This window comes from Ranitomeya variabilis, chromosome 5, assembly GCF_051348905.1.
Source record: "Ranitomeya variabilis isolate aRanVar5 chromosome 5, aRanVar5.hap1, whole genome shotgun sequence".
Classification (NCBI taxonomy): Eukaryota; Metazoa; Chordata; class Amphibia; order Anura; family Dendrobatidae; genus Ranitomeya; species Ranitomeya variabilis.
Genome location: NC_135236.1, coordinates 585,790,589 through 585,806,970, shown reverse-complemented (window position 1 = coordinate 585,806,970; position 16,382 = coordinate 585,790,589). Strand labels below are relative to the sequence as shown.

Here is a 16,382-nt window from a genome sequence, read left to right as displayed (position 1 = left end):
AACGGCTGCGTCAACCTTAGGGATTTTGGTCCATGTAAGAAGCTCATGGTCACTAAACGGGTATTTCCGTTTTGACGCAGAGGGTAGAAAACTTCTCTGATCCTGCTTCTCCCACTCTCTTTTAATTAATGCTTTCACTGCCGGTATGACTGGAAAACATCTCCTTTTTCTCTCTGCTAAACTCGCAAACATTATGTCCTGCGTGGTTTGTGCACCCTTTGTCTCCTCACACCCCATGGTATTTCTTATTGACTTTACTAAATTGTTCACACTGTCTAAGAGGAAACATGAACGTCCCTCGATTTCTGATAAGGATGATGATGGTGATGATGATGATAGGGAGGCTTCTGAGAGTACTGCTTGGCTACTCTCCGAATCTGACAAAGGTGTTGATATTTTAGATTTGCTTTTGTGTGTTTTATCCTGGGACATAGCTTTTAGCTCCTCTCTAATAATGGCGCGTAAGTCCGTAATAGACACTGCCGCTCTCTGTGTGGTTTCTGTTGTACAGTCCTTGCAAAGTTTTTTAGCGTATGAGTCTGGTAGGGGCTGGCTACATAAGGCGCATTCCTTATGTTTAGTCTTTTGTCGCTTTCTAATCTGAGCAGAATAAGACATAGCAAGAGAAAGGAAAAAAGGGGAGATGGCGTCAGCTTAATAGGCAGAGTTAAAAACTCACCCAGTGAAGCTATTAGTACCGGATCAGAAGGCCGAGATCCTGTCCTGGATTTGTCTACTGTGTCGCTTTTACGACCGGTATCTGAGGATCCCCTGCTGGAGCGATCCTTGGCGGGGGATACTGGGTCTCCTGCTGTAGGGTCCATGGCACCTGTGGATGACATTCTGCATCGCCATATTACTGTGGCCGGTTGATTTATAAAGAGCGCCCTTTTTTTTTTTTCTTTTTTTTCTTTTTTTTTTAAAGTGCGGCCTGCGCATGCGCGAACCTGCGCTTCCCCCTGCCGCTGATCTCGGCCTGGACGCCCCGGAAGTTCAATGTCTACTTCCGGGGCGAATACACTTATGGCAGTCGGCGCGCGTGCGCGCGCGGTCCAGGATTCTGGCACTGGACCGCAATTGGAATGCTGCCCTCACTTACCCGACTCCTGTCGGTCAGGGCTTCTATCTCGCCGTTGCCGCCACGCAATGCAGATGATGTCAAGCGGCCTCTCCCGGACCCGGCTGTCTGCATGCTTTTTCAGACGAGGAGGGAGCCGTCAAACGAAACTCCCCCCGACGCTGCTTCCAGGCTGCAGCCCCTGCCGTTCCTGGAGATACTGCACAGGCAGCTTTCTGCAGAAAAAATCCTGACGTTCCCACAGGAGAAGAAAACCTAAACTGAGGAGGAGAGGCGGACCGCTCCCTTTTATCTTTCTGTAGGTTTCCTGTTCCTGTGGGGCGGATCCCTCTCTCCAGTAGGGTGCTGTCGTGGCGAAGGGTAAAATGAGAAATTGCTGGTCAAATTTTAACCCTTATAACTCCCTAACAAAAAAAATTTGGTTCCAAAATTGTGCTGATATAAAGTAGACATGTGGGAAATGTTACGTATTAAGTATTTTGTGTTACATAGTTCTGTGATTTAAGGGCATAAAAATTCAAAGTTGGAAAATTGGGAAATTTTCGCCAAATTTCTGTTTTTTTCACATATAAACGCAGGTAATATCAAATAAATTTTACCACTATCATGAAGTACAATATGTCACGAGAAAACAATGTCAGAATGATCAGGATCTGTTGAAGTGTTCCAGAGTTAGAACCTCATAAAGGGACAGTGGTCATAATTAACATTACATTTTTTTTCACAAAAAATTTACTTCAGATCCAATTTGTTTTATTTTACCAAGGGTAACAGGAGAAATTGGACCCCAAAATTTGTTGTACAATTTGTCCTGAGTACACAGATACCCCATATATATGCAGGTAAACCACTGTTTGGGGAAGAGCTCAGAAGGGAAGGAGCGCCGCTTGACTTTTCAATGCAAAATTTGCTGGAATTCAGATAGGACGCTATGTCGCATTTGGAGAGCCCCTGATGTGCCTAAACAGTGGAAACCCCCCAATTCTAACTCCAACCCTAACCTCAACACACCCCTAACCCTAATCCCAACCATAACCACAATCTTAATCCCAATAGTAACCCTAACCCTAACTTTAGCCCCAACCCTAACCCTAGCTTTAACCCCAACCCTAATGGGAAAATGGAAATAAATACATGTTTTTATTTTATTATTTTTCCCTAACTAAGGGGGTGATAAAGCGGGGTTTGATTTACTATTTATAGCGGGGGTTTGATTTACTATTTATAGCGGGTTTTTATGTTTGGCAGCTGTGACACTAAAAGACGCTTTTTATTGCAAAAAATAGTTTTTGCATCACATTTTGAGAGCTATAATTGTTCCATAATTTGGCCCACAGAGTCATGTTAGGTCTTGTTTTTTGCGGTACCATTTTTGGGCACGTGACATTTTTTGATCGCTATATATTCCGATTTTTGGGAGGTAGAATGAACAAAAACAGCAATTCATGAATTTCTTTTGGGGGGCGGGGGGGGCGTTTACACCGATCCGCGTGTGGCAAAATTGATAAAGCAGTTTTATTATTCGGGTCAGTATGATGACCGCGATACCTCATGTACATTATTTTTTTTATGTTTTTGGCGCTTTTATACAATAAAAACTATTTTATATAAAAAATTATTATTTTTGCATTTCTTTATTCTAAGAGCTATAGCTTTTTTATTTTTCCAGTGATGGAGCTATATGGCGGCTTGTTTTTTGCAAGACAAGACGACATTTTCAGAGGTACCACGTTTATTTATATCTGTCTTTTTGATTGTGTGTTATTCCACTTTTGTTTGGTGGTATGATGATAAAGCATTGTTTTTTGGGCTTTTTTTAATGGTGTTCACTAAAGGGGTTAACTAGTGGGACAGTTTTATAGGTCGGGAATTTTTTAATTCATTCTTACTTTTACACTGTGTGCCACTATGGGACAATCATTTTGTGCAGGCTGATCGCTTCTGTAGTACACAGATCTGCATACTATAGAAGCTATCAGCGCTGCAGCTTCTGTACACTAACCTGAGAGACTTCCGGTCATCACTGCACATGACAGGAAGTCTCTCAGGTCTGGAGACCCGGATGTCGTCATGACAACATCGGGTCTAGATGGCAGCGATCGGGACCCCGCATCATGCCGCGGGGTCTCCGATCCAAAGGCAAAGGGGCTGTCAGCCCCTCTGCCGGCTCCGGAACGCTGCGATCATGTTTGATCGCAGTGTTCCAGGGGGGTAAAGTGCGAAGAGCGGTCCGTGACCACTCCTGGCACTTAGTGTCGGGTGTCAGCTGTGAGAATCAGCTGACACTCAGCCGCAATCAGCAGCGCTCCCCCCGTGAGCGCGACTGATCGCACATGACGTACTATCCCGTCCATGGGCAAACAGGCCCAGGGCACATGGACGGGATAGTACGTCTAATGTCAAAAAGGGGTAAAAAAAACCAACTTTTTTTGCAGGCTGATCGTTTCTACGGCATGGGGATGCAGCAGCATCCCCATGCTGCAGAAACTGTCAGCGCTGCACTGACAGAGAAACTTGCCCATCATGCACTGCGCATGATCAGCAAGTTTCCTAACTCTGTCGACCAAGATGTCGTCATGATAACATCGGGCCACCATGGCAATGATCGGGAGGGGCATGGCAACGACTGAAAGGCAGAGGGGCTGTCAGCCCACTGCCTGCTCAAAGAATGCAGCGATCGAACATTCGATTGTAGCATATCGGGGGTTAGAGTGTCGGGAGCGGTGCATGACTGCTCCTGGCTCTTACTGCCAGGTGTCAGCTGTCAGAATCGTGTGTGTGTGATCGTGATGACATAATAATCCATCCCTGGTCAAACAGGCCCAGGGCACATGGACGGATTATTTTGTTTAATGTCAGAAAAAGGGTTAATATTTGCATGTAAATGCTAATAAACTTATTAATAGATCCTCTTAAAGCCACAGAGAAGGCAGGTAATAATTAACAATAAATATTAGTAAAATTAATTTTCTGATAACATTATAAGGCTGCACCGTAGCTTAGGATTCTTCATACAAACCAAAGGAACTATGGGAATTCAACTTCTAAATCCATTTAGATTCCTCCCGTAGTAGGATTTTATCCAAATTTCCCATTTTGTGGACCAGGTGCATTTTTCTGATGCCCTAAAATTCTATGTTTATGGATCTCATAGCATGAACCCCTGTCATAGGATGAGAAAAGAGGGGGGGGGGGGGGGGGGAGGGTATCTGTCTCAGTATTGATTTAGCTGAGATGTTTAAAAATCACGTAAACTCCCTGTTCTGTCCACATCAATATCCGAGTCATCCATGAAGATGACTGTCCTCCATACCACAGATGCCGAAGTTCCCAAGTTGGTTCCTAACTCCCAAGCATCCTTTGCTGCTGAACATTTCCCTTCATAGACAAAGACAGGGCTAATACATTGAGGTTAGAATGAGCGACTGCGGATCTGCAGTATTGAGAAGCTGATGCCATGGAGGAGGGGCCAATATCGATATCAAAAACTATTTTAAAATCCCATTCACACATTAAGAATTTGAGAAATAAATAAATCATCATTTGGGGTATAGTATTGAGGCTTAAATGCCTAATATGTGTACCATGCTATGTCGGTACATAACATAAATAGGAGTTGTGAGCAGAGAGAGAGAAGGCACAGTGAATGCTGATCCTGTCCCAGAAACGAAATTACGGTACCTTTTAGCCCATGTTTCAGGCAATGCTCCAGGATGTAGAAAAACTGCTGTAGCGGAGGGAAATCAGATTCCAGGCTCCTGTCTAGATTTAGAGCAGCCTGGATCAATACCTTTACGGTAATCTTCATCATACTCATTAAGTTAGCACGTTCATCCATACTGATTTCTGTATAAAACACTGAAACAAGAAAAAATAAATTACAGCTAATGCTTCTGTCACAATAAAACCAAAGTCTTAAGATATTTTGAACCACAAAGTAAGTAACACAGAACAGGGAGTTGTCAAAGTTTTTAATTTATTTTTTTCTCCATTTTTTCAAGTTTTTTGCATAAAAAAAATAATAATTCTATTACACATCAAAAGCAGAACAATTTATAAATTATATAACTACCACTGAAGACCTAAAAACTCAGGCAATACTATAGTAAAGCAAAGCACGCCTTTTCGCAAAGCACGCCTTTTCCTCTATGTAAGACCTCACTGAATCAGTCATTTTTGAGATGCGAAATACGAAAGTGCGATTTTCAACATGAAAAAAAAAGTTAAAAACAGAAAGCAATTTAGATCTGTGTGCGGTCCGCTTTTCATGGACTCAGACATGTAATGGCGAGTTTGCACAATAGACTAACGGCTACAGACGTCTGAAAGAGGTCTAGTGCTCTTAGGGATCATAGAAGCTAAGATATATGGCACTGTAGTCATTTTCACTACACAGATTTAGTCTAGGAAGACGGGCTGATAATTTTCTCTTTCTCTGACAAACTAAGAGACCACAATGTTCCCTCTCCGACACTGGAAGACAAGCGAATCTACAGAATAAGGACCCCGTGTCACATGACAGGAAGAAAACGTTGGGGGTTACAGGGGATGTCCCCATTCAGAAAACTTGTGCCTGCCAGCTCAGATATGAGATATATGTATATATACCGTATGTTTATTTGCTTTGTGTGTACTAGAACAACACAAAAAAAACAAAACAGCAAATTGGACTTACCGTATATACTCGAGTATAAGCCGAGATTTTCAGCCCAAATTTTTGGGCTGAAAGTGCCCCTCTCGGCTTATACTCGAGTCACGGTCGGCGGTGGGGTCGGCGGGTGAGGGGGAGAGGGCGCTGAGGCATACTCACCTAGTCCCGGCGATCCTGACGCTCCCCCTGCCTGTCACACTGTCTTCGGGTGCCGCAGCTCTTCCCGTTCAGCGGTCACGTGGGACCGCTCATTAGAGAAATGAATATCGACTCCACTCCCATAGGGGTGGAGCCGCAAATTTATTTCTCTAATCAGCGGTGCCGGTGACCGCTGACAGAGGAAGAGCTGCGGCACCCGAAGACAGTGTGACAGGCAGGGGGAGCGCCAGGATCGCCGGGACTAGGCGAGTATTTTATATTCACCTGTCCACGTTCCACCCGCCGGGCGCCGCTCTGTCTTCGCGTCCTCTTGTTCTGACTGTGCAGGTCAGAGGGCGCTATGACGCATATAGTGTGCGCGCCGCCCTCTGCCTGATCAGTCAGTGCAGAGAGACGCCGGGACGGGACGCTGAGGAGCTGCAAGCAAGAGAGGCGAGTATGTGTTTTTTTTTTTTTTATTGCAGCAGCAGCGTTATATATGGCACAGATTTATATGGCACATCTATGGGGCAACGGTGCAGAGCACTATATATGGCACAGATTTATATGGCACATCTATGGGGCAACGGTGCAGAGCACTATATATGGCACAGATTTATATGGCACATCTATGGGGCAACGGTGCAGAGCACTATATATGGCACAGATTTATATGGCACATCTATGGGGCAACGGTGCAGAGCATTATATATGGCACAGATTTATATGGCACATCTATGGGGCAACAATGAACAGTGCAGAGCATATATGGCACAGCTTAATAAGGAGCATCTATGGGGCAATAATGAACAGTGCAGAGCATATATGGCACTGCTTTATATGGAGCATCTATGGGGCCATAATGAACAGTGCAGAGCATATATGGCACTGCTTTATATGGAGCATCTATGGGGCCATAATGAACGGTGCAGAGCATTGTATATGGGGCATCTATGGGGCCATAATGAATGGTGCAGAGCATTATATATGGCACAGCTTTATAAGGAGCATCTATGGGGCCATAATGAACGGTGCAGAGCATTCTATATGGCACAGCTATACATGGAGCATCTATGGGGCAATAATCAACGGTATGGAGCATTATATATGGCACATCTTTATATGGAACCTCCTTTGGGGCAATAATGAACGGTATGGAGCATCTATTTTTATTTTTGAAATTCACCGGTAGCTGCTGTATTTTCCACCCTAGGCTTATACTCGAGTCAATAAGTTTTCCCAGTTTTTTGTGGCAAAATTAGGGGGGGTCGGCTTATACTCGGGTCGGCTTATACTCGAGTATATACGCTAATTTCACACAAAGCCCTAAGGGTGTGTTTCCACAGTCTGGGGAACATGAAGCCAAGCGACAATGCTTTCTCCCTGCCACCATATCTGGGGCTCACGTAGCCAAGCTACAATGCTTTCTCCCTGCTAGTATATTTGGGGCACATTACACCAAGCTACAAAGCTTCCTCCCTGCCGCCATATCCGGGACACACCAAGCCAAACTACAAAGCTTCATCCCTACCGCCATATCCGGGGAACACCAAGCCAAGCTACAATGCTTACTTCCTGCCGCCATGTCCGGGGAACACCAAGCCAAGCTACAATGCTTCCTACCTGCCGCCATAGCCGGGGCACACCAAGCCAAGCTACAATGCTTCCTCCCTGCCGCCATATCCGGGGCACACCAAGCCAAGCTACAATGTTTCCTCCCTGCGCCATAGCCGGGGCACACCAAGCCAAGCTACAATGCTTCCTACCTGCCGCTATAGCCAGGGCACACCAAGCCAAGTTACAATGCTTCCTACCTGCCGCCATAGCCGGGGCACACCAAGCCAAGCTACAATGCTTCCTCCCTGCCGCCATATCCGGGGCACATGGAGCCAAGCTACAATGCTTCCTCCCTGCCACCATATCTGGGGCACATGAAGCCAAGCTACAATGCTTCCTCCCTGCCACCATATCCAGGGCACACCAAGCCAAGCTACAATGTTTCCTCCCTGCCACCATATCAGGGCACGTGAAGCCAAGCTACAATGCTTCCTCCCTGCCGCCATATCCGGGGCACATGATGTCAAGCTGCAAAGCTTCCTCCGTGACGCTATATTTTGAGGCACATGACTGTTGTGAATTCTGCTCTTGGGTTCCCCCCGGTGGTTGCTGGTGGTAATGCAGTTGTCCCTGGGTTGCAATCCTGGGCAGGTGTTCCTGCTGATTGCAGCTCTGACTGGGGTATTTAGGTGTGCAGGATTCATTAGCCCTTGCCAGTTGTCCATTGTTCTTGGGAGGTTATGCATCTCTGTCTGGTTCCTCCTGCCCTGCTGCCAAATCAGCCAAGATAAGTGTCTGGTTTTGTTTCTCAGCACACATGCTGTGTGCTTTTCAATTCAGTGCTATTCATTGTTTTTTCTTGTCCAGCTTAGACTGTGTTTGGATATTTTCAGTCAAGTTGGATTCTCAGGAGATGCAGAGATACATTCCATGTCTTTAGTTAGATGGTGGAATTTTTGTATTATCTGCTGTGGATATTTTTAGGGTTTTAATACTGACCGCTTAGTATTCTGTCCTATCCTTTCCTTTTTAGCTAGCGTGGCCTCTTTTGCTAAATCCTGATTTCTGCCTGCGTTTGTCTTTCCTCTTATACTCACAGTCAATATTTGTGGGGGGCTGCCTATCCTTTGGGGTTCTGCTCTGAGGCAAGATAGAATTCCCATTCCATCTATAGGGGTATTTAGTCCTCCGGCTGTATCGAGGTGTCTAGGATGTGTTAGGTACACCCCACGGCTACTTCTAGTTGCGGTGTCAGTTTAGGGTTTGCCGTCAGTACAGGTTCCACCTTCTCCTGAGAAAGTCTCATGCGGCTCCAAGGTCACCGGATCATAACACATGACGCCAAGCTACAAAGTTCCTCCCTGACACAATATCCGGGACACAGTCGGGAAGGAATTTTTTTCCCCATGGTGGAGTTACTCCTTGCCACATGGGTTATTTTTGCCTTCCTCTGGATCAACATGTTAGGGCATGTTAGGTTAGGCTATGGGTTGAACTAGATGGACTTAAAGTCTTCCTTCAACCTCAATAACTATGTAACTATGTAACATGAAGCCAAACTACAATGCTTCCTCCCTGCCACCATATCTGGGGTACATGACACCAAGCTTCAAAGCTTCCTCCCTGCCGCCATATCCAGGGCACATGAAGCCAAGCTACAATGCTTCCTCCCTGCCACCATATCCGAGGCACGTGAAGCCAAGCTACAATGCTTCCTCCCTGCCACCATATCCGGGATACATGAGACCAAGCTACAATGCTACCGCCCTGCTGCCATATCCGGGACACATGAAACCAAGCTACAATGCTACCTCCCTGCTGCCATATCCGGGGCACATAAAGCCAAGCTACAATGCTTCCTCCCTGCCACCATATCCGGGGCACGTGAAGCCAAGCTACACTGCTTCCTCCCTGCTGACATATCGGGAGTGCATGAAGCCAAGCTACAATACTTAGTCTATGTTTGGAGGTGACCGTTTTTAAAATTTGTATTCATTAGTCTTCTGACTAGGCACTCCGCCTGTCATGATAATGTAAAAAATGTCATAATGTGAGTGTGAGGAAACCAGATTGTATCTTAAAGGGAACCTGTCACCCCGTTTTTTCAGTATGAGATAAATACTGTTAAATAGGGCCTGAGCTGTGCTTTACAATAGTGTATTTTTTGTCCCCTGATTCCCCACCTATGCTGCCGAAATACCTTACAAAAGTCACCGTTTTCGCCTGATAATCACGCTGGTCTGGTCAAAAGGGCGTGGTGAAATGGCTATTTCTCTCCCACCTCTTGCTTATCTTCCTGGCGTTGGCGTAGTGGTTCTCGCATGCGCAACAGCCGAAAAAGAGTGCGATCTGTGCTATTCCCCTGGTTATCAGTGGCGGCGGCCATCTTCCTGAGGCCGCGCGTGCGCAGATGGAGTGCTCTGCTTCCCGGGGCTTCAGGAAAATGGCCGCGGGATGCAGCGCGTGCGCAGATGGAGATCCTAAAGCCCCGGGAAGCAGAGCACTCCATCTGCGCACGCGCGGCCTCAGGAAGATGGCCGCCGCCACCGATAACCAGGGGAATAGCACAGATCACGCTCTTTTTCAGCTGTTGCGCATGCGAGAACCACTACGCCAACGCCGGGAAGATAAGCAAGAGGTGGGAGAGAAACAGCCATTTCACCACGCCCTTTTGACCAGACTAGCGTGATTGACAGGCGAAAACGGCGACTTTTGTAAGGTATTTCGGCAGCATAGGTGGGGAATCAGGGGACAAAAAATACACTATTGTAAAGCACAGCTCAGGCCCTATTTAACGGTATTTTTATCTCATACTGAAAAAAACAGGGTGACAGGTTCCCTTTAATTTCCCAGACAACCATGTTTTTGCAAAAACCAAAAGAGCTGGTTTTTTATCAGTATATTGGCTTGTGAATTTAAGTGTTTACGTCTGGTGGGTCAAGAAGACAAGACTTGCCAACTGATATACTATCTAACATACTGTGTAAAGGCTGAGTCACACATAACGATATCGTTGCAACATCACGTTTTTGGTGACGTAGCAACGATCCCGCTAACGATCTCTGGGAGATCGTTGGTCGATGGGAATGATCAGGACCTTTTTATGGTCGCTGATCACCCGCTGTCATCGCTGGATCGGCGTGTGTGATGCCGATCCAGCGATGTGTTCACTTGTAACCAGGGTAAATATCGGGTTACTAAGCGCAGGGCCGCGCTTAGTAACCCGATATTTACCCTGGTTACCATTGTAAAAGTTAAAAAAAAAAAAACAGTACATACTCACATTCTGATGTCTGTCACGTCCCGCGGCGTCCACAGGGTTAAAACTGCTTTCGGCAGGAGCGCTGGTAATGCACGCGCTGCTGCCGAGAGCTTCCCTGCACTGACTGTCAGCGCCGGCCGTAAAGCAGAGCACAGCGGTGACATCACCGCTGTTACTGCCGACGCTGACACATTCAGTGCAGGGAAGCTCTCGGCAGCAGCGCGTGCATATTAGCAGCGCTCTTGCCGAAAGCAGTTTTAACCCTGTGGACGCCGGCGGGGGACGTGACAGACATCAGAATGTGAGTATGTAGTGGTTTTATTTTTTTTACTTTTACAATGGTAACCAGGGTAAATATCGGGTTACTAAGCGCGGCCCTGCACTTAGTAACCCGATGTTTACCCTGGTTACCCGGGTGCTGCAAGGGGACTTCGGCATCGTTGAAGACAGTTTCAACGATGCCGAAGTTGTTCCCCTGATCGTTGGTCGCTGGAGAGAGCTGTCTGTTTGACAGCTCCCTAGCGACCACACAACGACTTACCAATGATCACGGCCAGGTCGTATCGCTGGTCGTGATCGTTGGTAAGTCATTTAGTGTAAAGGTACCTTTAAGAGACTCAGAGATCACATCCTGGGAGACTGAAGTAAGACAAAGCTACCAGCCAGACATTCTGCAAACCACCCAAGAGACAAGAGAAAGGACTGCAGCCAATTCATCATGGCACCATCACGAGGGACACTGATCTAGGATTCTATAGGATACAACCCAGGGGTTTTCGGCTCCGGTTGGAAGGACACAGATCTGATCCAGTGACCATCTCTGCACCATGGATATGTTTGGAGAAAGGCAGGGTTGGGACCCGCTGGTCGCCTGGTTCCATGGAGATGGTCAGATAAGCCAGGTGGTGACTCTCGTGTCCTTGTATGGACTCTATGGACAGTTCTTGGTCATCTCCCTATGCTTGTCGTTACCCCTTCTCTGTGCGTTCATCCACAGATGGAGTAGCGACCCTGAAAGCTCTGACATCATGTCATACTGGAAATACGTGGAGACGCAGAGATATTTTATATGCACCCATGTAACCTAACAATTCCAGCCATGGTGTGATTGTTCTGTTTGCTATTGTGTGTTGTGGTTCAATAAAGTATTGCCACACTGTTTTACCTTAACCCTGTGTTGTCTGTGTAGTGTATTGCCCACGGGGAGATAGAGCGGGCGTTCAGTGGTATGAGCTGTGGTCCATGCAGTCTTGCTAAAGACAGCCGGGCCAGCGGACAAAAGCACCCACTGACCCCGTTTCTCCACAGTGAGATTAGTTCTAGAAAGTACCATGTCACAGACACACATACACTGCAGTTTCGAACCCCCTTTCACCCCCTCTGCATTTGCTCATACAACAAAGTCCTATGGCAGATACTGTGCAACTTGATACCGATGTGTGAGCAGTGTATGACTTTTAAACTGCAGACAACCAATCCCGTAAAGGCCCTCGTTCCCCCCTCCCCTTGCCCAAGGAATGCCTTTGTCTGGGGGCTCAAAAAACGTAAATAGTTGGAAAAAGAGTGCATGTCATTACTCAGCCCACTCAGTGATGTCACGACAAGAGGGCATATCTTTACCCCTGCTGAATTGGGGACAGAGTTGGTCCAGGAAACGAGCTAACAACAGCTTGGCAAAGCTGTGCTCGTGCATCTAGATATATGGAAGCCCTTTCTCCTCCATAGCACACAGCCAGTCACAAGCTGAAATGATCTGAACGCTACGCAAGTGTTCTCTTTTCAATGTTAATCCTATTTTCAAATTACAAATAAATGTACACATGGTTTTGTCTCCTTTATAATATCTTTTATACTTAGTAAACACTGCCTACCTTTTTTATGGAGTAAGGCTAGTTTCACACTAGCGTTTTGCTGAGCTGCGTAGGGCTACAGACGTCAAGAGACGTGCAGGGCTGACGTCAACGAATACGCCACAGTCGCTACAGACGTCAGAGTTGCACCGGGCTCACGTCAGTGAATACGCCACAGCCACTACAGACATCAGAGATGTAGCGGGCTGACGTCAGCGAACACGCCACAGTCGCTACAGACATCAGAGACGTACTGGGCTGACGTCTGCGAATACGCCACAGACTTCAGAGACGTACCGAGCTGACGTCAGCGAATACGCCACAGACGTCAGAGACGTACCGAGCTGACGTCAGCGAATACGCCACAGACGTCAGAGACGTACCGAGCTGACGTCAGCGAATACGCCACAGACGTCAGAGACGTACCGAGCTGACGTCAGCGAATACGCCACAGTTGCTACACACATCAGAGACGTACCGGGCTGACGTCTGCGAATACGCCAGTCGTTACAGACATCAGAGATGTACAGGGCGGATATCAGAGAATACGCCACAGTCGGTACAGACATCAGAGACGTACAGGGCTGATATCAGCGAATACGCCACAGTCGGTACAGACATCAGAGACACACAGGGCTGATATCAGCGAATACGCCACAGTCCATACACACGTCAGAAACGTACAGGGCTGATATCAGCGAATACGCCACAGTCGGTACACACGTCAGAGATGTACAGGGCTGATATCAGCGAATACGCCACAGTCCGTACACACGTCAAAGACGTACAGGGCTGATATCAGCGAATACGAAAAATTCTCATTGGGGTCTGTTACAAACCCCCAAATATAACAGAAATCATGGAAAGTCTACTTCTAAAGCTGATAGATGAAGCTGCAGCCCATAATGAGGTCCTGGTTATGGGGGACTTTAACTACCCGGATATTAACTGGGAAACAGAAACCTGTGAAATCCATAAAGGCAACAGGTTTCTGCTAATAACCAAGAAAAATTATCTTTCACAATTGGTGCAGAATCCAACCAGAGGAGCAGCACTTTTAGACCTAATACTATCTAATAGACCGGACAGAATAACAAATCTGCAGGTGGTCGGGCATGTAGGAAATAGCGACCACAATATTGTACAGTTTCACCTGTCTTTCACTAGGGGGACTTGTCAGGTAGTCACAAAAACACTGAACTTTAGGAAGGCAAAGTTTGACCAGCTTAGAGATGCCCTTAATCTGGTAGACTGGGACAATATCCTCAGAAATAAGAATACAGATAATAAATGGAAAATGTTTAAGAACATCCTAAATAGGCACTGTAAGCGGTTTATACCTTGTGGGAATAAAAGGACTAGAAATAGGAAAAACCCAATGTGGCTAAACAAAGAAGTAAGACAGGCAATTAACAGTAAAAAGAAAGCATTTGCACTACTAAAGCAGGATGGCACCATTGAAGCTCTAAAAAACTATAGGGAGACAAATACTTTATCTAAAAAACTAATTAAAGCTGCCAAAAGGGAAACAGAGAAGCACATTGCTAACTAGAGTAAAACTAATCCCAAACTGTTCTTCAACTATATCAATAGTAAAAGAATAAAAACTGAAAATGTAGGCCCCTTAAAAAATAGTGAGGAAAGAATGGTTGTAGATGACGAGGAAAAGGCTAACATATTAAACACCTTCTTCTCCACGGTATTCACGGTGGAAAATTAAATGCTAGGTGAAATCCCAAGAAACAATGAAAACCCTATATTAAGGGTCACCAATCTAACCCAAGAAGAGGTGCGAAACCGGCTAAATAAGATTAAAATAGATAAATCTCCGGGTCCGGATGGCATACACCCACGAGTACTAAGAGAACTAAGTAATGTAATAGATAAACCATTATTTCTTATTTTTAGGGACTCTATAGCGATGGGGTCTGTTCCGCAGGACTGGCGCATAGCAAATGTGGTGCCAATATTCAAAAAGGGCTCTAAAAGTGAACCTGGAAATTATAGGCCAGTAAGTCTAACCTCTACTGTTGGTAAAATATTTGAAGGGTTTCTGAAGGATGTTATTCTGGATTATCTCAATGAGAATAACTGTTTAACTCCATATCAGCATGGGTTTATGAGAAATCGCTCCTGTCAAACCAATCTAATCAGTTTTTATGAAGAGGTAAGCTATAGGCTGGACCACGGTGAGTCATTGGACGTGGTATATCTCGATTTTTCCAAAGCGTTTGATACCGTGCCGCACAAGAGGTTGGTACACAAAATGAGAATACTTGGTCTGGGGGAAAATGTGTGTAAATGGGTTAGTAACTGGCTTAGTGATAGAAAGCAGAGGGTGGTTATAAATGGTATAGTCTCTAACTGGGTCGCTGTGACCAGTGGGGTACCGCAGGGGTCGGTATTGGGACCTGTTCTCTTCAACATATTCATTAATGATCTGGTAGAAGGTTTACGCAGTAAAATATTGATATTTGCAGATGATACAAAACTATGTAAAGCAGTTAATACAAGAGAAGATAGTATTCTGCTACAGATGGATCTGGATAAGTTGGAAACTTGGGCTGAAAGGTGGCAGATGAGGTTTAACAATGATAAATGTAAGGTTATACACATGGGAAGAAGGAATCAATATCACCATTACACACTGAACGGGAAACCACTGGGTAAATCTGACAGGGAGAAGGACTTGGGGATCCTAGTTAATGATAAACTTACCTGGAGCAGCCAGTGCCAGGCAGCAGCTGCAAAGGCAAACAGGATCATGGGGTGCATTTAAAGAGGTCTGGATACACATGATGAGAGCATTATACTGCCTCTGTACAAATCCCTAGTAGTCTACGTTCACATTTGCGGTCTGCGCCGCAGCGTCGGGCGCCGCCGCATGCGTCATGCGCCCCTATATTTAACATAGGGGCGCATGGACATGCGTCGCACTTGCGTTTTGCGCCACATGCGTCACTGCGGCGCACGCGTCCGGGCGCAGAGGACGCAGCAAGTTGCATTTTTGCTGCGTCCAAAATCAATCAAAAAAAGGACGCATGCGGCGCAAAACGCAGCGTTGTGCATGCGTTTTGCTGCGTGTTTGTTTGCGTTGTGCGTTGCGTCGCCGACGCTGCGGCGCACAACGCAAATGTGAACGTAGGCTTAGACCGCACATGGAGTACTGTGTCCAGTTTTGGGCACCGGTGCTCAGGAAGGATATAATGGAACTAGAGAGAGTACAAAGGAGGGCAACAAAATTAATAAAGGGGATGGGAGAACTACAATACCCAGATAGATTAGCGAAATTAGGATTATTTAGTCTAGAAAAAAGACGACTGATGGGCGATCTAATAACCATGTATAAGTATATAAGGGGACAATACAAATATCTCGCTGAGGATCTGTTTATACCAAGGAAGGTGATGGGCACAAGGGGGCATTCTTTGCGTCTGGAGGAGAGAAGGTTTTTCCACCAACATAGAAGAGGATTCTTTACTGTTAGGGCATTGAGAATCTGGAATTGCTGCCTGAGGAGGTGGTGATGGCGAACTCTATTGAGGGGTTCAAGAGAGGCCTGGATGTCTTCCTGGAGCAGAACAATATTGTATCATACAATTATTAGGTTCTGTAGAAGGATGTAGATCTGGGGATTTATTATGATGGAATATAGGCTGAACTGGATGGACAAATGTCTTTTTTCGGCCTTACTAACTATGTTACTATGAATACGCCACAGTCGGTACACACGTCTGAGACATACTGGGCTGATATCAGCGAATACGCCACAGTCGGTACACACGTCAGAGACGTACAGTGCTGATATCAGCGAATACGCCACAGTCGGTACACACGTCAGAGACG

At 46.0% G+C, this 16,382-nt stretch overlaps 1 protein-coding gene across 6 annotated transcripts in view; it reads right to left on the bottom strand.

Annotated features, from left to right (window-relative positions):
* Positions 1 to 16,382, bottom strand: part of LOC143776536 (RUN and FYVE domain-containing protein 1-like) — a 531,317-nt gene that overhangs the window by 514,354 nt on the left and 581 nt on the right. For all 6 annotated transcript variants that reach the window (XR_013215861.1, XM_077265993.1, XM_077265994.1 and 3 more), the window contains exon 2: positions 4,760 to 4,936. Coding sequence is in view for 5 of the 6 variants with exons in the window: in XM_077265993.1 (XP_077122108.1) it covers positions 4,760 to 4,916 (157 nt within the window). In the remaining variant the exon portion in view is untranslated. The remainder of the gene's footprint in view (positions 1 to 4,759; positions 4,937 to 16,382) is intronic.